This window comes from Camelus ferus, chromosome 20 (genome assembly GCF_009834535.1).
Source record: "Camelus ferus isolate YT-003-E chromosome 20, BCGSAC_Cfer_1.0, whole genome shotgun sequence".
In the NCBI taxonomy this organism is placed as follows: Eukaryota; Metazoa; Chordata; class Mammalia; order Artiodactyla; family Camelidae; genus Camelus; species Camelus ferus.
This window is the reverse complement of record NC_045715.1, coordinates 2,543,743-2,565,252: the sequence shown is the minus strand read 5'-3', so window position 1 is coordinate 2,565,252 and position 21,510 is coordinate 2,543,743. Positions and strand designations below refer to the sequence as shown.

At 56.0% G+C, this 21,510-nt stretch overlaps 2 protein-coding genes across 4 annotated transcripts in view; one reads left to right on the top strand and one right to left on the bottom strand.

Moving 5' to 3' along the window:
• The window catches only part of SLC22A23 (solute carrier family 22 member 23), a 128,871-nt gene that overhangs the window by 55,803 nt on the left and 51,558 nt on the right, over window positions 1-21,510 (top strand). The window lies entirely within an intron of this gene.
• LOC116658152 lies at window positions 15,548-21,325 on the bottom strand. Its single transcript, XM_032462422.1, has 3 exons — window positions 18,927-21,325; window positions 17,803-18,113; window positions 15,548-15,911 (listed from the first exon to the last, which is right to left on the bottom strand). The coding sequence occupies exons 1-3, from the start codon at window positions 18,994-18,996 to the stop codon at window positions 15,597-15,599; spliced, it is 696 nt and encodes a 231-aa protein (XP_032318313.1). The 5' UTR covers window positions 18,997-21,325; the 3' UTR covers window positions 15,548-15,596.

The window sequence follows — 21,510 nt, the reverse complement described above, 5'->3', positions numbered from 1 at the left end:
CTGGATTCTGGCCGCTTGCCTCTCTGGCCTGGAGACTCCCCCCCGATCATCACCAGGTCCACCTTTTGTTCGCTTTGCTCCTGCGCGTGGGATGCCTGCGTTCGCTCTGACTGTTGGGAACTCACCTCGGAGACCCCGCCCAGGGTCGCCCTGTCCCGAGACCCAGCATCTCAGTCCTAGTCTGCATTGGCCCCCCCACCCCCTCCCACCTGTCTGCATCTGAACGCTTACCCCATGCAAAGTGCGGTGCCAAGGAGGCAACCCCGAGTCACCCGGGCACGGGCTGACCACACAGCCCTGAGTCCAGCTCGAGCGGTAAAACATTCACACAGGCAGCTCTGCGGCTGCGCGGAATGTGAAAAGCACTGGTTTTTAAAAGTGAAACCTTAGGTAAGGCTGGGCCTCTTTATGCTGGTTCAGATTTACAGCCTCTGTCCATCAGGAGACCGTCCAGGGTAGAGGCTGAGAACCCCGGTTCTGAAGCCAGAGGATGTGTCGGCAGTAGCCCGCTGTGTGACCCAGGGCGGTAACTTAACCTGTCTGTGCTCAGCTTCCTGGTCTTAAAGATGGAAATGAGGAAAGTGCCCACCCCCCAGGGCTGCTGGGAGGGTTAACTGAGTTAACGTGGAAAGACTGGCGCGAGCCTGGCACACAGCAGGCACTGGGGAAGCATCAGCCGTTGTCACCTCCGTCACCACTGTCACCATCACCATCTCCAGTGCCTGGCTCCTCCACCAAAGGCAGAAATCCCAGAGGAGTGCACTGGGTCAACACTGAGGGGGACCGGGGATGCTCTGACACCTGGCTTCTCGCGCACCTTTGGTTCGAGGTCGGTACGGTCAGCGGCCCCCATCCCTCCCCCAGGCCTTCCTGCGCCTGGCACAGCCCTGTTTCAGGAGGATGATGTGCTAAAAGGAACCAGCTGAGGATGGCTGTATCAGGATCTCCAAGACGACCCCCAGGACTGAGAGCCCACAGGACTCAGCATCTGGTGTCTGGCTTGGCCGTGATTTATTACCGCAAAGAGGATACAAGGCAGAGTCAGCACAGGGAAGAGTCTGGAGGGAGCCAGGCCCACGCCCCAGCGTCCCCTCCCAGGGAGTCACACGGGGTCCTCCGCTATGGGCTGTGACGACACGTGTGGAGTGGTGTCCACCAGGAGGTCATCAGAGGCCCGGAGCCCAGGGCTTTTGTTTAGTGCTGGTCACGTAGGCCCCTCTGCGTGGCGGGGGCCAGGCTGCAGGCCCTCAGGAGGTCGTGGGTATTGGGCGCAAAGTGCCCTGACTGCACGGCGGCGGCCGCGGAGCGGTGGGCCGACTCCTGGAATCCCGGGCCAGCCTCGGCAGGCGGCCTTCCCAGCAGGGTGGCCCAGGTCTGCCGGCTGCCCCCTCTGCACAAAGACGGGCTCATGTTGCGTGCGGGCAAGCTTTGGAGTAAGTGGAGTTTTGCAGGGAAAAAAGAAGTCCTGTTAAGCATATTGGAAGCACTTTACAAATACCTGGTGATGAAATCACAAGGGGGAGAAAGGTCTGAGGCCAAAATTTCGAGAGGAAAACCCAAGCAGAATTTGCAGGAGCGTTTCCCGGCGTGTCTGCGCTCCGGAGCTGGCGCGGGCGCCCGCGTTGTGCCCCAGCTCTGGCCGAGTGGGAAGCCCCCGGGCAGCGAAAGGGGGAGACCCGGGGGTGCGGAGCTGGAGGCGGCCCTGAGCCTGTGGACGCCTCACCCCGCAGACGTGAAAATGAAGCCCAAGGGGCGAAACCGCTCCCGTGTCCTCCCCCTGCTCGGCTCTTAGCATCGCCCCCCAGTACAGCCGCCAGGAGGAAGGCACCCGCGAGGGAGATGTTAGTGCGTCCTGCCGTGTTTATCTGGATTTTAGACCCGTTTCCTGTTACCGCTTGCTGTGGTCACACCCTGCGCGGACACACCAGAGGGACGCAGTTGGCTGGCCTGCTCTGTGTCCTCTCTGACAGAGGATGCGATTCCATCTTAGCCGGGCTCCAGACCCTGTCATTTCTTACGCAAAGTCCCAGCAGTGTTTCAGCTCCTGCCAGGTGTTCGTGCCCGAGAGTCCGAGCTCAGACTCTGGACCAGGTCTCGTGTTCAGTCCCAGCCGTTTGAGCACAGACTGGAAATTGCTTCTCAGTTTCCTCATCTGTAAAATGGGGGCAAGAGTCCCACCTCCTAGGATGATTGTGGGCATAAAGGAGACACTGGATTTCACTGACTCTGCAAGGCCGACGTCCACCAGGACCACCAGCACACACGCGTTTGAGCAGTTGTGGAATCGGGACCAACGCTGATAACACCTTATAGTCGATGCCGTGTCAGAGGTCAGGTGGCAGCGTTTTTCTTTCTCGCTAGTCCGTTCAATAACGGTGCATCTTAAAATCGATGGCGTCGTAGATCCAATAAGATAAAAAGCAGGCAGCACTTAACACAGTGCGGCAGGAGGCAGACGTTCGGGAGGCTTAGCCGTTATCATGGGGCCTCCCCTCCAGGAAGGGGGTCAGCTGGCATTCATCTGGTGCTCTCTGTGTTTAGGTGTCTAACTGTCAGAATCCACAAGACAAAGTTTCTCACCCCCATTTACAGATGAGGAAAGCAAGACTTGGAATGTCCACACACACTGAGGAAAGGGCAGACCCAGGAGTCTGCAAGCCACAGCCGCTGGCCACGCCCTACGTGGTCGGTGAAATGTGGGTGGTTTTTACATTTTTTACAAGTCATGAAACATCAAAAGAAGAAGAATATTTGGTGATGCGTGAAAGTTGTAAGAAATTTGAGTTTCAACGTCCATCGGTAGAGTTCTGTTGGATGTGGCCCTGCCCACATGGTTACGGGCAGGCTGGTGGCTTTTGCACCACTGGTGCCAGGCTGGTCCCGACAGAAACCACGTGGCCCACAGCACCTGAAACATTCACCATCTGTTCTTGGCCCACCGACCTGTGCCTGTCGGAGGAGAGTCTCGTTCACTTCTTATCTTCCACGCTTGGCAGGTGCTCAGTCAGCAGCGGCTAAATCGAATTTCTGTCATCGGTCCTGAGTCTAGAGAGTAAATCTGAAGTCGGGCTGGTGACCAGGGCACCAGATAAACATCGAAGTGAAATGCTCATCACAGACCCTCCAAGACACTTTTCCAAATGAGGTCACATTTGTGTTGCGGTGTCTCCTAGAGAGTAAATAAAATTAAGTGACTCCCTGAGGACAAGGCCACAGTCCTGGGTGGGGAAGTCCCAGGTGGGAGCTGTTTCCAGGAAACCGAACAGTTGGCTTTGTGCATCAGCTCTTGAAAGGCCCCCAGTGCAGAGAAGAACCCAGTGCAGGTTGGGGGGCTCGGCTGTCCAGAGACCCTGTGGCAGATGAGGGGAGACGTGGGTCCAGGATGTCCTGCTTTGAAGGCCCTGCTGGTTTCAAAAGATCGATCAGGTTAGTGACACTGAGCCAGGTTCGATGTCCCCTCCCCATTAGATGTGTACACGGCCCCAAGTGTGGGCGTGTCAAGGTCACTGGGGAACTTGCTCAAGTTGGAGTTTGAGCCAGCAGTCGGGCAGGCGGGCCTGCTGTCCAGTGAGCGGGGAGCTGCACAGCCTCGGAGTCCAGGACGGAGTTGCCCAGGGTGGCTGCTGCCACAGGTCTGGGCCAGCTCTGCTGCCTGGCACCCGGGGAGCTCTCCCACCCTGACATGGCTATCTCTTGAGCCAGGGTCCCAGGGAGGGTCCCACTTGGGCAGAGGAAGCTTCGTGAAGTCAGAACCAGGAGTGGGTCCCTGCCCTTGGAGGGTCGCACACACCCCTCCGCCCCTGTGGGACTCGGAGCTCCTCAGGGGCCAACTCACAATTCCTCCAAACACGTTTCAGCGTTACACTGTCTCGCTGAACAACTTCCGTTGAAGTCCTCCCCAAAAAAGCTTAATTTTATTTTATTTTTTAATATTTAAGAGCACTTTAAAATTCCCAACAAACACTAAAAGAATCTATAACATTGATATGCCTCGTTTGTCCCTTTGGCTTTTAACATTTAATAATTTTAATATAATTTGACATCAAATTTTTTAATATAATTTGAAGTTAAAGCACTTAACTCTCCCATCTTTCTTTTTACTGAAATATAGTTGATTTACAGTGTTGGTTTCTGGTGTACAGCATAGTGATTCAGTTACACGTATATATTTTCTTCTCCAGATTCTTTTCCATTATGGGCCATTACAAGCTATTGAACATAGTTCCCTGTGCTACACAGGAGGACCTTGTTGTTTATTTTATGTATAGTAGTTAGTGTCTGCAGATCCTGAACCCCTAATTTGTCCCTTCCCACCTCCCTTCCCTCCTGATAACCATAGTTTGTTTCCTATGTCTGTGAGTCTGTCTCTGCTTTGTAAGTAAGTTCATTTGTATCATTTTTTTTTAGATTCCACATAGAAGTGATATTATATATTTTTCTTTGTCTGACAATGTCCAGGTCCATGCATGTTGCTGCAAATGGCATTATTTCATCCTTTTTTATGGCTGAGTAGTATTCTGTTGTGTATATATACCACAACTTCTTTATCCAGTCATCTGATGGTGGACACTTAGGTTGCTTCCATGTCTTGGCTATTGTAAGTAGTGCTGGTATGAACACTGGGGTGCCTGTATCCAAAAAAGCTTAATTTTAAAAAGATTTCTTGCATTCCTAGATGTGGTTAACCACCTTCAGTTTTGTAAAGAAAGTCAGTGGGAAAGTTTAGGGGAAGAAATCCCCAACCAAAGCATTTTAAAAAATGGAAGCATGGATTCCATAAAGTGAAGTTCAGTGGAGTACGTTACAGTCCACGCTCTATAAGTCGTTCTAATAAAATTGGATCTATTATCTTACAATCTGCCATTTTCCTAAAAGAAAGGTGGGATGTTAACAAATATTAATCATGGTTGCTGTGGACTGAGTTTGTCTTTTTTCTCTTGAATATGGAGGTGTACTGGTATGTGATGGAAATTTCCACAAGAGAAGAAGTTAGGCTTAAAATACATTTTAAAAAACCCTTTTCTAATGTGGAAGTGATATTGTCTAAACACAACTGACGTTTTTAGTTGAAGCATTTCAGCAGTCTTTGGGCTAAAATGCTTGTGGAGACTAGCCCAGGGCCCCTAAAACACGTGGCTTCCAATGGAGAACCTCAACATATGTCTGCTCCATTATTTCTAATGAGCCAGTCACACATCGACGCCTGGAAAACACCTGTGAGGTGGGTGTTGCGTTGAACACAGGGCTGCAGGAGATGCACAAGGAGGCGATGGTGATTTTTGAAGCCCTTTTTGTCTTTCTGCTGCTGTTGTTCTTTTCTTTTTAACTGGGGTCCCTGCAGGGTGGGACTTGGGGATTCACATGTTTTTCTAGTTCCCTTCTGCCCAGAATGTCCCCATCTGTCTTTAGAAGAAATGCTTGAAAGAGACTGCAGGAATGATCAACGAGGCTAAATTATTCATGGAAATGTTAAGAAGGAAAAGGTATTTTCTCAGGAAAAAAAAAAGCAAACCTCACACTTGAAGTGACAGACAAAGTTAGGTTAAAAATAGAGGCATCTCTGGGAAAGACCACGGAATCTTAATTAGCTCATCTCTCTGATCGGTTCTGATGTGTCAGCAGGTTGGTCCCAGGGGGGAGGCCAGGACTTCTGTGCTGCACACACGTTTTTCCAGCAGGTTTAAGTAAAATTAGGAGCCAGTGTGCAGCCTAAGCCGGCTGCACGCAGAGCCCACCCTGTGCAGGGCGCGGGGTGGGAGGAAGGACGGGAGTGACCGCGTCCGCCTGGCGTTCCCGGCGGCTCTGGCTCCCCTTCCTGACCCGTCTCCTTGGAGCCCCCGCCCCTTCCACGGCGCACAGGCCCCCCTCCTGCTGGAGCCCTCTTGCATCATGTCTTCCCTCGGAGGGTTTGTCTTCATGTCCCTGAGATCTTACAGATAGAATTGCCCATCCGTGACTTTTTTCAGCTTTTAATCGCTCTGACCCACTTTATGTTGAAATGTGGCCAATTTGACAGAAACGAAAGCTCCTTTTGAAGCTTCTGTGTCTTTTTTGGGTCAGAGACCCCTTCGAGAATTCGATGAAAACAATGGGTTGGCTCTTCCCCTGGGGAAATGCTTGCCCCCCTCATCCCCCCCAACCCAACACATGCACACACAGCCTTACAGAAAACTGCAGAAAATTCACGCTGTCCCCAACACGTCTGTGCGTCCCAGGTTGAAAATGACTCGACTCGGGATGGGCTTGAGGGGTGAGGACGCTGGGGGAGCCTGGCTTGCGTTGCACACGCTGGGTTTGCCTAGAAGACACATTATGTGGAGGGCTGGGGCTGGGAACGGATTCCCAAGGTGTGGGTCTAGCAAGCACTTGGTCGCAGAAAACCAAGGATTCAAATTTTGGTCAAAGCCCCCATTTCCAGAAAATATCTTTTGTCCAAAAGGGAGGGAAGTAAGTCACTGGGACTGCCAACCCCAGGAGGTCTCCCGCCTTTGCCTTCCACCCTCGGTCACCTTGACCTTGCTGGAGCCCGGTGAGGACCTCCACCTGTTCCGGGTGACGGGCCTCTCAGGCTGCCGGTGAAGGTGCGGGGAGCCGGAAGCTTCTGGAGAGGCTGAGACAGCAGAGCAGGACTTGGCACTGGAGCCAGCGCGACTCAGCCTGGTGCCGGGGCTCCGTGTCCCCAGCGGAAGGGAAGGAGTGTGCTCCTTCGAGTTGCACTCGAGGTCACCGGGACACGGGGTGGGAGAGGGTTTCTAGTCTTACGTCACGTGACGCATCTTCCAGCGCCGACAGATAGTCAGGAGCACCCCCCAGTGTGGCAGCCGCTGGGGAAAGCTCACCTGGGGTTCAGTCTGAACCCACTCCCCACCCTAGCTGTGTGACTTAGGGCCACCTGGGTCGCCTGCCCGGGCCCCGGCCTCCGTGTCACCTGGGCGGTGGGAATGCCGCTCCGAGCTGCTATGCGCCCGGGCTGTAAGCCCTGCGCTGAGTGCCTGGCCCTGTCTGCGCTCACGGTCCTGGCCGGGGTGGCCCTCGGCCTGCCTTGCCTGCTGGGGGCAGGGGGGAGTGACAGGACCACAGAGCCGTCTGCAGGTGCTGATCCTGGGGCCGCGGGAGGACGCGCCCTCGGGCCTGGTCCCCGGTGCCTGAGATGACGATGGGTGGAGATAGATGCTCTCAGAGATGCTGAGCTCAGCGCACCAGCCCGACCCCTCTTCCTGCCTTGAATCTCTCATTTCCGGACTGTTTAGAAAAGTGCTTTGAGTTTCCGAGGACTGTGAGACTGAGGCACGGACACTGCTGTGACCTCCAAGAAGCCGGGGAAGTGGAAAGGTCCACAAAGAAGCGTGTCCTTTGAGGGCCACGTGCACTTTCTCTAAAGCCTGGCTCACAGCGCCGGCTTGTCCGGCATCCACGGCGTGGCTGGGTGGTGGCCACGCCAGCGTGTGAGTGGGACCTACTGGTCTCTGGTGCCTGAGGCTTGAGATCACCCCCCGCCCTCCCTTCTGGGGTGATGGCTGCAGTGTTGGAAAATCACAGTGAATTTTTTTAACGGGGTTAGTGTTGATGGACAGTGCTGTTGGTTTCAGGCGTACAGCACAGTGCTTCAGTTACACATACGTATAGATTCCTTTCCGTTATAGGTTATTCCAAGATTTTATTTTTGGTCAAGAATGAGGTGGGAGACAGAGACCACTTGCTTGTCCTAGATTTTTTTCCCCATTGCTAGGACCCCTCATGCCCGCGGTCCACGGTGGCTTCTGCTGGGAGCGAGTCCTGTAACTTCGTGGTAAGACTGATATTTGGGGTGGGTGTTTTGCTTGGTAAAGGTCTGAGTGAGTTTTGTGGCCTCGAGCAACTGTTTAAGCCTATAGAAGTATTTTTCCACGCGCGCTGTCTTCAGTACCAAATAACTCAGGAAAAGTTAATCCATATATGTTACTGGTGGTGATAATAATAAAGGAGTAAGTTATCTTTTGAGTCAGGAACCATCCTAACAGTGAACACATATTAACTCGTTCCCCCCTGCCCGCCCCCAGCACCATGAGTTAAACATTTACCACCATTCTGCCACCGGAGATCCTGTGGCTCGGAACGTGGACCCAGGCCACGCGGCCTTCTCTGGTGGGATCATAGCTCATGTGTCTCTGTCACCCTGACCCCCACGGTCCTCCCTGCTGTTTCCTGATGCCATCAGCCCTCAGTGTACCTGCACAGTCACTGTCACAACTTAAAGGAGCCGCAGAAAAATTCAGTGAATAAGAGACTAAGAAAGCAGCATGTCCTTTGGTTGGTAAATTAATAAGCCGTTTTAGAAAATAAAGTTTCCTGGTTTCCCTTTTCCTTTTGCCTCTCAGGTTCCCAGAAGAATTCAGGATACAGACGCTTGTATTAGACCTAATAACTATATTTTCAATGTTTTAAGATTTTTAGGGGAAAAAATGAACACATGACCCAACATCATCTGGTAACAACAGAAAAGAATAGTTCAAGTGGAATTACCCTGGAGACTTCATGGCGGGCGTCTCCGTGGTTACAGGTGCTCCCTGCGTTCTTTAATGTTTGACTCTTTGCTGGAAACACTGTAAAGTAGAAAATGTGCGTCTCCAAGGACAGGTGCGCGGCGGGGACGCGGCAGACACACGGTGGCGGCTGGGGCCCCACCGAGAAGCCCGCGTCGCGGGAGGCCCTGGTCTCTCCTCGAGTGTCGCGCTGAGACGGGCTTGTCGTGTCGCCTCCTGCACTCGCCTGAGCCCAGGGGGGACTGAGGCCGCGTCTCTTGTCCACCGGAGCCACCACAGCAGACAGCTGACCTCGTCCCCTCTTCCACTCCTATCGCCTGGCCCCGGGGCCTGGTTTGCCCCCGCGGACCCTAACATCTTGGCACCCCTGTGACCCCTCCCCGCTCCACAACACAGAGATCTTTCTAAACCCAAGCGGTGACATCACTCCTCTGCTTCATATGCCTTTAGCAACCTCAGAGACCCCGTCTTACCCTGCGTGTCCCCGACAGTGGGCTGGCTCCATGCCTCTCCTGCCACCCTGGGGCTTCACCCCCTAAAAGGGCCCATCCTGAGCGGCAGGCCCAGGAGCTGGCGCGGGAGCGTCTCCTCCGGGCCCCCGGGGGCTTCGTGGCCTGGAGGGACTTCCCCGCTTCTGCTGCCCCTTCACAGAGGGGCTACACCCCGACCTGGAGTGCAGCAGTGGGGCCACCTCCTGACACCCCCACCCCCGCGTGGGACCTTTCTGTGTGACCCCGTCCCGTGGTGTGAGCAGGGCGCCCAGGACAGACGTGACCTCGTCCCACAGGCCTGGGGGCTCTGCTGGAGCCGTGAGCCCCGACCGCGGAGCCTGGCTCCTTGACGAGAGCCCCGGAGGGCGGGCCCTTGCCTTATTTGGGTCAGAAAAGGGTTTCCTCAGGTGTTTCAATCCTGGATTAAAATGTGTACTAATTTTCTAAAGCATACTTTGAGATGATAACTTTAAAACATTTAGTTTTTGCCAGAGGTTCACAGGGCCCTTGGGTCACTGCTGTGCCCATGACCCTCCGGGGAAGCATGTCTGACGTTCCCTCTGGGCCCCTGTGTTCCTCCTCTATGGCCCCGCGTGACAGCACGTGGCAGTGCCGCCTTTGGACCTGGGTGTTCCCTGCGCCTGCCTGTAGTCCCCCAGGCGAGGCTGCGTCCTCATGCGCTCGGTTCCTGGCGTGGGAATCGGCTCCCGCGTGCCCTAGGCTGGCGCTCACGGCAAATGCCTCCTGGCACCTGTTGCGATGCGCTCGGATTTCTCGCTGCCCAGTAATGCGACTCAGTGAAGGAGCGTTAGGACACAGACCTGCGGGTGTTTTTCTTGGATCGTGTAGGGCTTGCTGTTGTCGGACACTGGGAGGGCGTTCCCAGCTCTCTCGGAGGAGGAGGAGGGTGACATGCTCCAGAGCCCCCACCCCCGCCCCACCCTCCATGAATCTGGGAGTTTGGGAAATGGGACGTGTGACAGTCAGGGTCACCACTCCTCTCGGGACCTTGACCTGTGTGCCTTCCCAGTCACTGAGCTTCAGATGCCTGTGTCACTGTGACATGAGCGTCCCCACCTGGCCAGTGGGATGCTTTTGGGGGGAGCCTGAGGGGTGAGGTTAGGCGGGAGGACAGGATTGGGGGTGAAGGAGCCATTGGCACAGACTTGATTCATTGGCCTTTTGAAAAGGTAAAACATGATGTAGGAATCTTCAAGCTCCTTTCCTAGGGAGAGCTGGGGGGACCCACACCCCTCCCTTGCAGTGCCGTCTGGTTCCTTGTTTTGGGAGAAGATGTGTTTTGTCAGAAGGTGTGTTTCGTGAGACGCAGCCGTGAGACTTCTTTGGGAGGGAAGCCCTCGTCCACATCACAGCTGGTTCAGGCTGAAGTCCTCTGAGCAGTTTAACTTGGGACCAGCACAGAAACAGGAAATCCATGAACTACGGAAATGCAGGACGTGGCTGCTGTCCGTGGCCTGGATGGAGGGTCCCCCAGTCTCGGTCTGCTGGCCTCTGCTCCCTCTTACCCACCCACTGTTTCTGCAGGCGCCCCCTCCCTCTCAGGGAAGCCTGTGGGGTCCATCAGAGGATGTCCACTGCGTGGAGTTGTCTGTACCCCTGTCCTTGCAGAGGGCTCAGCCCATTTCCTAGGGAACCAGGACGGGCTCTGGGCTTAGGTGGAGAGAGATGCTTGGAATGAGATGGTGAGAGTTGACCTCAGGAGGTGAAAAGTCCCCAGAGTGACCTCCCCCTGCTGCTGAGCAGTGCCTGACATCTGACCATTAGGATCTAGTCCTACTTTTAGCCACACGGGATCCTTGCCCTGAGGATGGTGATGCAACAGGCTCCCGGAATCACTTCCACCTCGTGGCGACCGAGCTGATCTGATCCCCTGAAGGGGAGGGGCAGCAAGGACCCCGGTGGGTGGCGTGGGTGGGCACAGACTGGGTCAGAGCCCCAAAGACAAATATGCCTACTTTCCACTTTGCGGTTTTGTTAGGAAGGGGATTTTTTTATTGTGGGAAAGGACACATGATGTAAAATTTCCATTTTAACTGTTTTTAAGTGTACGATTCAGCAGCATCAAGTATGTTTGCATTGTTGTGTGGCTGCGTCTCCAGAGCTTTCCATCTTGCAAAACTGAAACTCTGTCCTGGTGAACCCTAGCTCCCCAGCCCCTCCCTGCCAGCCCCTGGCAACCACCCCTCTGCTTTCTGTCTCTGTGAATTTGACGGCTCTAGGGACCTCGTATGAGTGGAATCCTCCAGGATTTGCCCTTTTGTGACTGGCTTACTGTCCTCAGGGTTCATCCACGTTGGGACTTGTGTCAGGATATCCTGTCTTTTTAAGACTGAATAATACTCCATCGCGTGTATAGATTACATTTTGTTTATCCATCATTCATCAGTGGGAATTTGGTCATTTCCACCTTTTGGCCATTATGAATAATATCGCTATGAACATGAGTATACAGATACCTTTTAGTCTTAACTTTCACTTATTTCGGGTTTATACCCAGAAGTGGAATCACTGGTCACGTGGTAATTCTGTGTTTAACTTTTGGAAGAACCTCCACGGGTTTCCAGGGCAGCTGCACCGTTTTCCATCCCCATGAGCGGTGCGCAGGCTCCCATTTCTCCGCGTTGTCGCCATCCTCGGGGCTGTGACGTGGTGTCTCGTGGTAGTTTGCATTAGGGTTTCCCAACGGCTGGTGATGCCGAGCATCTCTCACCTGCTTGTGGGCTGTCTGTGTACCTTCTTTGGTTTCCGTTTTGTTTTAAACTTGCACTCAAGACCCTCGTTTAGATGGATGTCTGTGTGTGTGGCCTGAGAAGGACTACTCAGTGATGAGGGATGAATGTGCCAGCGCTAGCCCGCCCGCTGGGCTGGTCTGTGTCTGCCCAGCGGTGGCGAGCCCTCCGTGAGGTGCCCAGCCCTGCTTGTCCCGGAGTGAGATGGGTCCCCCACCCCTGTTCAGTGCCCATCCTTTTCTCAGTTGAAATGACCTGTGACTCTGGACGTAGCCTGCCTGGTCTCTGACTGTCTCTCTGGCACTAAATTAATGAGTTTCCTCTTTGCAGTCATTTCACTGGGACCCCCTCCTCCTGTCATTTTAAATGCCTGAGCCACACATGGGGCGGGGTGAGGAGGGGAGGCGGTGGCAGACCTGAGGCAGAAACAGGGTAGGTGGGGGAGCCTGGTTCAGATGCTGTGGGGCACAGAGAGCAGAGGCCACCCCGGACGTGGTGCCCGAGGGCAGCCAGAGCCCCTGTGAATCCGCAGCATCTGCCACGCCTGCCTGTCAGTCTCCCGCAGCTCATCCCCGCAGCCGCTTCCTCGTGGACTGTTGCACCTTCTGGCGCTGTTGCTGAAACAGACGCTCCTGGGACTTAGGATCCTCAGGCCGGCTCGCAGCCTCTCTGGCACCGCCCTCTCCCGGGGCTGAGCTCTCCTGCCAGACCCCCCTCCCAGCCGCCTCCGCCCCGCCACCCACAGGGCAGGACAGCCCCACTTCCTTTCCCCTAAGAGCAGCTCAGTTGCTGCTTCCTCTGCAGCGTCCTCCCCAGGGTTGGCTCCCTCCTCCACGTCCCCCAGCCTCCGCATCAGCCTGTCGGCCCCCGAGGCCGCGCCACGGCTCACTCACCCCGGCCTCTCCCCGGCATGGTCCCCCCGAGCACGCGGACGGACGGGTGTGTCTGCTGTGCACAACTACCTTCTGTTTGCCCTGATCTCACCGCTATTCGGCGTTCTCTCCGGGTCAAGAGCTGGACACGGGACTCTGAAGAACACTGTCCCTACATTCAAGGAGCTTTTAACTTGGTAACCAGAAGAGTCGATTTGAGTTTTTATTCATGGCAGGCATTTAGATACCTTTTTGATATTTAGAAAGAGGTGCACAGCACAGTAGACAGAGTTCAGTGTTTTAAAGAAGTTAAGACCCGTGGCTAATGCAGGGCGCAGGGAGCTGGGGACGCGCCTGCTCTGTGCGGGTCACCTCCTCAAGCTGGTGGAGAAGCGGACTTGTGCCTGCGCTCCCGCCAGGCCGCCGGCCTGCCCGACCTAAGAGCGGGGCCTGGGTAATTATTAGCGCAGGCGTTCCGAGGAGGGGAGGGGAGGCCTCCGGCTGCTGGTTTCCGGGGGTCTTACTGTGCCTCTGACCTTTGCTTAAGGTAAGGGTCGGCTTGTTTGGCAAAAGCAGTGAGAAATATCCCCAAGGCCTTTAACTGCTGCTGGGCTTTGGAGACTCGGGGAACGCGGTGCGGGCGCCGCACCTGCCTTGGGTCTTGCTTTTCGTTCTGTTTGGGGTTCTCCTCCGGGCTACACGCCGAGGTCGTCTGCTGAAAGGCTGTGTGTGTCCCAAGCCCTGCGGGCCCCAGGCTGGCCCGCAGTGGAGGGAACCTGGGAAGGTGCGGTTTCCCGTCCTGGAAACGGGGAGAGGGCCTGATATCCGTGTGCACAGGATTTACTGAGGGCTCACGACGCAGCGTGTCTCCAGGTGCCTCGAGGGGCCCGCTGTCACTGCGCACCTTACTGCGGGCGGACGCTGATATCATGGGCCTGATGTCAAACCCAGAGGCCCCAGCCAGCCGGTCCTCATTGCTGACAACACGGTCCCAGCAAAGCTCTCCGGACTCAGGGAGACGTGCTCTACACAGACGGGGTCCTGGCCAGAGGGCTCGGTTCTAAAATAAACCCTCTGCTGAAGACCTGCCCAGTGAAAGGGAGAAGCTGGCAGGAGGGGGCCGGTGCACGGAGGCTAAGTTTAGGGTCCGCGGTGTTTTCAGGAGCAGATGAGGAAGTGAGAGGCCGCCGGGGTCACTCCTCTGAGGTTTCCCTTCCTGAGAAGGCTGCTGCCGGCTCCAAGACGGGGGCGTGGCCCCCTCCCCTTGCCTGCTGGATTGGATGCCCGGCGTCCCGTCCAGCCCCCATCTCCTTAAGGTTCCAGAAGCCCGCGGTCAGCTCCCAAGGGCATGCCCGCATAGGGGAGGCAGGAAGGAACGTGTGTGCTTTGATTTCTTTTATTAGTGGTAACTCTGGAACAGTCCTGACACCAAACGTCCACGTGCCCGCCCCCCAGACGCATCCACCAGGCCCTATTAGAGCAGCCCACCCCCCAGGCTTCCTCCTCCTGCCCCTCCTTGTCGCCCTGTCACTGTCCATCATCCCTGGGAACTTCCTTTAGTCCTAGTCCATCCGGACTCTTCCCCGAGCTGAATCTGGAATGTGGGATGGTACCATTTTCCTTTAAAAGAGGAACTTGAGGTAAGTGGCGCCCCATGGATTTGTTCTTCTGAACTTTCCTTTTCTCTTTCTTAAAACTCAGCACTGTCTGGGAGTTTCCTCCACGTGGACGTGGCTAGAAGGGGTGAACTGGGGTGATGCTGGCTTTGAGAGTCGGGTTTGCTCAGCAGTGCACTCGGGCTTTGACTTAGAAATAGGTCGTGGATGAGCCAGAAAGTCATGTGCTTCTGTTTCCTCCGTGTTGGAATCCAGTCTGGAGGCACGGGAGGGAGAGACAGAGCGGCAGGTGACCGGGCTCGGCAGCTGTGAGGGGGGCTGGTGTGGGGAGAGGGGCGCGAGGCCCAGGGCGGACCCCCCCACCCCCGCAGTGTCGTAGGGCGGTCACCTCGCTCGAGCCGCCTCCTTCACACGGGCGCTCCCCCCGGCCGGCAGCCCCCACGCCCCCCTTCCTGTCGTACAAACGGGGAGAAGGACACACGGCCCTGTTGCCGAGGACGGGCGTGAAGAACCAGCGAGCAGGAACCTTGTCTTCCTCGTTTTCAAGTCAAAGGCTCCTTCCCGCGGATCGGAGGCTCACCTCTTTCCCCTGATCTCTTATCTCTGACATTCTGTTTGAAGATGAGGAAATTGAAGGTGTCAGGGCCTCTGTTCATCTTGTTTTATCTTCAGAATGCCGAGGGGAAGAGATGCTGGTCACGATTTGGGGGGAGAGCACTCTTTTCCATCAGTGAGGGTAGTGACCGCAGAGGTAGGCGGAGGAGGGAACCCACAGACGGGGTTTGGGTCCCGTGCTGTGCAGGTGGACAAGCATTGTTTCTTTTTCCTTTTTGTAAACATAGTAATAGTAGCCTCGGCGTTTTTCCTGCCTCCTGTTTGAAGGGAAAGGTTCAGTGCAAAGGCACTCAAATGCGTCATGCCTTTAGGGACAGACTCAGGGCCGTGACCGCTGGCCCTCACATCCTGTCTTTTCTATTAACACATCTTGTCCACCCACGACTGGCACACATGCCTTCTAGTGACACGTGCTTACTGAAGAGGAGGACGTTGAATTACAAAATTCAGCAACCAGTTACGGGGTCACCTGGCCCAGAATGGCTCCTTCCTGTTGTGGACACTCTCTGATTACTTAATTGATTGGTAGGAGATTAGAGACAGTGTGGACACTGGAAATCTGAGCGACCCCTCCACCTCCCCGTCTTCTCCCAACACCCATAGTGGGACACCTCCTGAAAGACAGACACCGAGTTTCCACTCGCCCACTGAGCAGGTGGTTGACCCATCACTGACTGAGTGCTTGCCGGATGTGGGCTCTGAGGATGGGAGGACACTGGGACTCAGGCCACTAGAAGGATCGTGGCGTCTCCCGCGATGGGGGCGCAGACTGAATGCAGTGGGGAGTGGGGCGGGCACACGCCCAGCCTCGCTGGGATCCTCCTTCCTCCCGTGCCACCCACCCCTCCACGTGAAGGCTGGAGTTGGGGGGTCTCTCAGGGCCTGACTCACGCACTTCCAGGCAGGTGTGCCTCTCCTGAATCACACGGAGGGTCTTGAGGGCGGTGTCTTCGCCATCCAGGGCCCTGAGTGCCTCTGGGGGGGCGGTCCTTCCGTCCCACGTGCGTGTTTCTGCCTGGTTCTCCCTGAGCCGCTTTTCCTGGTCCTGCAGCCCTGAAGGGGAGATCTCCAGTGACCGTCATCGAAATTCCCACAAGCCGCCCACATGCGCCAGGGAGGTTTACCTGGTCGGAAAGGTGGTTAAACCACCTGTCACCCCAGAGAACACATCAGAGAATTCAGCCCGCCTGCCCCAGGGGTGGTGTTTGCCCCACCATCTTCCTAGAAAAAGCAGAGCAGCGCACTGCAGGAGCTCTGGAGAAACCGATGGCTGGGACTTGGCGCCTCTGCCCGGGTCAGGTTCACAGCGGGGCTGGGGTCCCGGGAAACGTTCGCCCATGGAGGAGGGGAGCCGGCTCTGCCGAGAAGGGCTCCCTCGGGGGCTCCCTGTCAGGGCTCTCGGGAACCGTCATCATGGAAGCAGACGTCACATGGGCACGTGGGGGTGGCCGCAGGAGGGGCAGAGAGAACCGTATCAGAGCTTCAGTAAAGGATGCGGAGGGCACAGCCTCCCCCCACCTGGGAGAGCCATGCTTGACCAATTTGGTGATCTGGGGACAAAAATCCCAGGAGCTCTAGTCTCCCGTCTTCAGTTGAGCCTCCCTCCTGGTGTTGGATTCTGTGTGGTCCTGCACAGGGCAGCGTGACGTTCTGAAGCCCAGAGCCTGCTTCCAGGGTGGGACCCCGGCCTAGGGGTCGAGTGACTAGAGACCTCAGGAGACACAGGAGGTGGTTTAAATGGGTTCACCATCGAGGAGGGTGCCGTTGGCGCCTGGGAGTACGGGGAAGGAGGCGCCTCCCTGCGGGCGTCCCGGGAGTCGTGTGGGAGCTGATGGGCTGGGCTTCCTCTCCTGGGTTCAGGTGCCGGACGCCCGGGTGGAGGCCCTGTTGGGTGCTCCCTCAGCCCGTGCCTCCGTCTCTCCAGTCAGAGACAAGCGTGTTCTTTTGAGCAGAAGCAGCTCCTCTGAGTTGCTGTGGATTAAGCAGAGCACTGGCCACACCTGACATGGCCCGATGTCTTGCGGGCAGCAGGCAACATTTGTCCAGTAATACCATTTCCTTCCCGCCGCCTTCGTCTGTACGTAAGACTTTCTACCCTACTCCTCAGCGACAGGGCTCTGCTGGAACAACGCTGGCCTCCAGGGCTGGGCCTGTTTGCAGCGGAAGGCGGGCGTCTCCCAGACGAGACGCGAGCACACAGGTCAGACCCCAGCTGTGTTCACTAGGCTGAGTCTTGGCTGCATCCTTCCCTTCTCACCAACGCCCCCCGACCCCAGCTCCAGATTAATGACAGAATTAGAATTTTTAAAAAACTGGGAAACACACTAATCATTCTCGGGACACAAAGACACTTGTGCTCAGACGCCTGCCGTTTTCACGTGATGGGAGGCTGATGGGAGGGCCCAGGTGATCCCGGTTCCGTGATTCAGGCGATTCCCAGCACAGGTTTCTTATTTAAAGATGGAAAAATGAGGATGAGGTGGAGGCGAAGAACAGAGTCTGTAGAAATTAAATCCTTAAAGCAGCTTTTGTGGTTATCGCTGAGGCTTGGCGCTGTCTTGCTCTGTGTGTGTGTGTGTGTGTGTGTGCGCGCGCGTGTGTGTGAGGGGTGTGTATGTATTTGTGTGTGGTGGAGGGTATATAGTGTGTGTATGTATATGTATTTGCATGTGGTGTGTGTGTGGTGAGTGTGGAAGGTGTGGTGTGTGCATGTGTGACTTTCCTGTCAGACGAGGAGGACAAAGGCACTTCCACATTGTGGGTCCCATCCCGCTGCATCCCTGGTCTCCGAGGCCTGGCCGCCCACCTGCCAGCAGCCCTGCCCGCACGGGGGAGGCTGGGGATGCTTTGCCCTGACTCAACTCACGTGTCGACGGCTGCCAGCTGTGCCTCGGGCATCACTGGCCCTGGGCATCCCTTCCTGCTCTCTTACTCACCCGACCTCGGGATGCAGGGCTGCCTCCGGTGGTCCCACCGTCCACAGGGCATGGGGCAGGCCTGGCCACCTGTTGTCCTGAATCCGTCCTGCTTGGTGGAGCGTGTGTAGCTAATGAGAAGACCTCAGATAGAGCCTGGGTCTCCTGCTTAGTTTTCAGGGAAGCACTGAGTGTCCGGGGCTCCCGTTTTGGTTCACATGGCAGAAGTGTGGCCCCTGGGGCCCCTGCCGTGGGTGGTGGGGCCGGAGCAGGGAGGGCTGCCGAGTCCTCCAAGTGGCCACTGGCACCTTCCTGCACCAACGCTTGTGAGCCTGTAATAAATGGGTCAATTTATGTAACAAATTTACCCTGGATTGTTGTTAATTTTATTAATTAGATGTTCTGATTTGCTTTGCATTGATCTTGCTTTCAAAAAAAACACTTGGGTATTCAAATCCTCCCAATTTTTATTGGAAAAAAATATAGGAGGGGAAAGGAGAGAGGTTTCTGGAACTGCTGGGGTGGGGAGCGGGGGGGTGGTGGGGAAGCAGCAAAGGGACCACTCACTCCGCCGTGATGACGGCGCAGCAGTTCTGACTGTGCAGATGTGGCTGAGTGCGCCCGCTGGCCACGTCCTCAGACAAAGCCCGGGGTCCTGGTCCACCGCCCGCCCCAGCCATCCCACCCCTGTGACACCCTGGGGTCTGTCTGCAGCATCAGCTGTCACCTCAGGTCCCTCTCCCTCTTCTTCCTGCTTTGTCCACCCCAGGAGGCTAAATCCCAGCGTTTTCCACCCAACTCGGGTTACCCTGGACCAGGGCCTGCGGGCTGCGGGTCCTCCCCGGCCTGGGCCTCCCGCCCTCTCTGTTTCCTGTGAGTCTGCACAGCCCGCCTCAGCTTTGGCCACGGCCAGGGCTCTGTTTGCAGCCGTCCTGGGGGCATTTCCATCCACACTGGTTTCTGGAATGTTCAGGGAAGTTTGTTCCAGTCAGCCTGCTGTTCCCTCTTGTAACTGAAACGCAGGCTCATGGTTGTAAGTTACAAAAGGGATAGTTTGTAAACAGTCCTTCTCTTCCACCACCAATTAAATGCCTCAACGAGAGAAGAGCATTAAAAATTAAGCCGCCCTTTGATAACCTGCTCACTGGCCTCAGTCCTGGGTGAGGAGGGCCCTCCCCCCGCAGCCTGAGAGGCCCCACCGTCTCCTCCGGGCATGAGGGCAGCTCGGGCTTCTCGAGGACTTGGTTCTCGGAGGGAAGGTCACTGTGCTCTGCAGGGGACGTTACTGGTAATTCTGTAACAGATCAAAGTAAAACTAAAATATCCTAACCCTGGAACCCGTTCGGCAAAGGTTCCCGATAGCCCAGTCTGCACCTGTCAGAGCCTCAGAGCACCTTCCGCACACTTTTTCTCTGAAAGGCCAGGAATTCAGTCCCTTCAGGCCGGGCAGCCTGTCCAGTCCGTGCCTCACCTGTTCACGGAGGCCGTGGGAGTGACAGCGGCCCGGACAGTCTGCAGGTGGTCAAGGGCGGCTGGGTTCCAACAAAAAGCTTTTAGCAGACTCAAATCCAGCCTGCACATACATTTCACACAAGAAATAGGCTTCTTCCTTTGGTCGTCTTGAACCCTTTGAAAACGTGAAAACCTGTCATCCCGGGCTGAATACAGATAGGAGGCAGGTTGCAGAAAACCAGGCGGCGGGCAGGGCTGGGCCTGGGTCCCAGGTCTCGGAGTCCCCTTGCTTCTGCAGCTATCGGGACCCTGCCCCGAAGCAGCAGTTTAAAACTGCAGTTCCTGACGCATCAGTGGGTTAGCAAGTCCATGGGGTGGGGGGTCCTTCCCAGCGTCTTAGAAAGAAAAGAATAGAATTAATGCAGCACACATAGTGAGTGTTAAGTTCCGTATCATGAACCGCGTGTGTGTGCGTGTGTGTGTGTGTGCGTGTGTTCGCTGGGTCACCATGCTGTCTAGTACTTGGAAAGAACTTTACGTCAACCAGAGCCCTCCCCACCCCCAGACTTCTGTGCTCCCTGAGGGCGTACAGACTCGGTGGGGAGCTAGTGCTAGGCAGCAGGAGGGGACGGAGGGGAGTGTGGTCCGTGCGGCTTCGCTCTCCCTCCTGGGTCTGTAGCCGCAGAGATGGAGACAGGCCAGGGTCTGCCCTGGAGATGCTAGGTGGCTGGGGGCGACACCCACTGAGCAGGAATTTCCTGCGTTCGTGTCCTGCTGGTTTCGACAGGTAGTTCCCAGACTCTGTCTCCATCTCTCTGTTCTTCTGCCTCCCGGACTGAGTGATATTTAAAGCTCTTGGTTGGGGATTCAGGATTCTTCACCAAACAGAAATGCAACCCTGCGTGGGAAGAGGGGTGATACGTTTTAATCTGATAAAAACAAGTCATGCCAACCATGGCTGTTTGCCAGGCGGTGAGGAGGTGGGGGTGGAGGCAGGAAGGAATCCTGGCACTGCAGTCATTCCGGGCCCACGGGGGATGCCCTGAGCCTTGGGCTGTGCGAGTTGGCAGTCAGAGTCAGTGGGGCTGGAGAGTCTTCTGGGAGGTGCTGACAGTGGCGGTGGAGAAAGGAGGAGAGACAGACCTTAGGTTCCTGCCTTGGACCAGTTCTAGAAAATGGGGTGGGGAGGAGGAAGGGAAGGTGGGGCTGGGAGGGTGGGGGCCCAGAGGCCTGTGAGTGGAGCTCTTCCCCTCGGAAGACGCATGCTTCCTTGGTCTCCTACTCAGATGGGGCTGTGTGGCTTTCTCGTTTACCCAGAAAGAGAAACATTTACTCTTCTGAAGAGATAATGAAAGATTAGCCTCTGTTTCCAGGGTGGTGATGAAGGCTGAGGTCAGGGTGGAGGGAGGAGAATGCTGGTCACTTCCTCCCCAGGACAGAGACTCTGAATGTCGCTGGCATCTTCGGCCCGGCCCGGCCCCAAGGTGACAGCCCCTGGAGGTCGGTCAGGGGTCATCTCCTCGTGGCCCGGGACCTTGCTGTCAGGGTCACTGACGGCGCAGGGGGAGGACTTGAGCTGTGTTCTCCCCAGGCAGTCTCCCAGCCGGATCTGAGTGACCCTGGGCTGCGGCGCGGAGCCCAGGCCCAGGTGTTGGGAGCAGGGGAAGCACCGTGCCCAGCGCGGCATCGGGGCCATGGTGGGCGCCCAGAGAGCTCTGAGTTACTCCGCGTAGATGTGGGGATTCCCGCCGGGCTGGGTCCTGCTGCTTGTCCCCGGGGCAATGACTCGGTGCCTCTGTCTTGGGCGAATTCTGTACTCCGCAGAAGGGAAGGGAGAGCTGCCCAGGTCAGGCAGTCCCCTGGGTTTGCTCAGGGCCGCTCCAGGTTGCGGGCCCGAGGCCCTCGAAAGCACTCTGGCCCCCTTGGGGAGACGCTGTGACTACGAAAGCAGCTGCCTAATGGGCGGAGGCGGGGTTGACGGGGCAGCCACTCAGCCAAACCACACACGGGCATGAGACCTCACGCAGGGAGAACACTTAATGACTCAAGGAAGTGTTTACAGTGTCTTGCAAAAAAAAAAAAAAAAACAAAAGGCTGACAGCCAGTTTTGTTTTCTACATAATTCTCTACGAGATCAGGAGGAAATACGCTGGAATGAATGCTGGACATTCGGATTATCGGTGACTCACTTAGCGTATGGTTTCCTGTGTTTTCAAAATTTCCCCCCAGGTCTGTCTTTCACTTTTAAAGGTCAGATGTGCTGCCGAGGGGGCACAT

What these genes read in the sequence shown, in the direction of transcription:
- LOC116658152 (XM_032462422.1), bottom strand. Translation starts at nt 18,996, where the DNA reads ATGCCCGGAGGAGACGGTGGGGCCTCTCAGGCTGCGGGGGGAGGGCCC. An exon ending in CTCACCCAGGACTGAGGCCA is followed by an intron (nt 18,114 to 18,926) that starts GTGAGCAGGTTA and finishes CATTTATTACAG; the next exon opens with GCTCACAAGCGTTGGTGCAG. An exon ending in GCCCTGCATCCCGAGGTCGG is followed by an intron (nt 15,912 to 17,802) that starts GTGAGTAAGAGA and finishes TCAGGGCTGCAG; the next exon opens with GACCAGGAAAAGCGGCTCAG.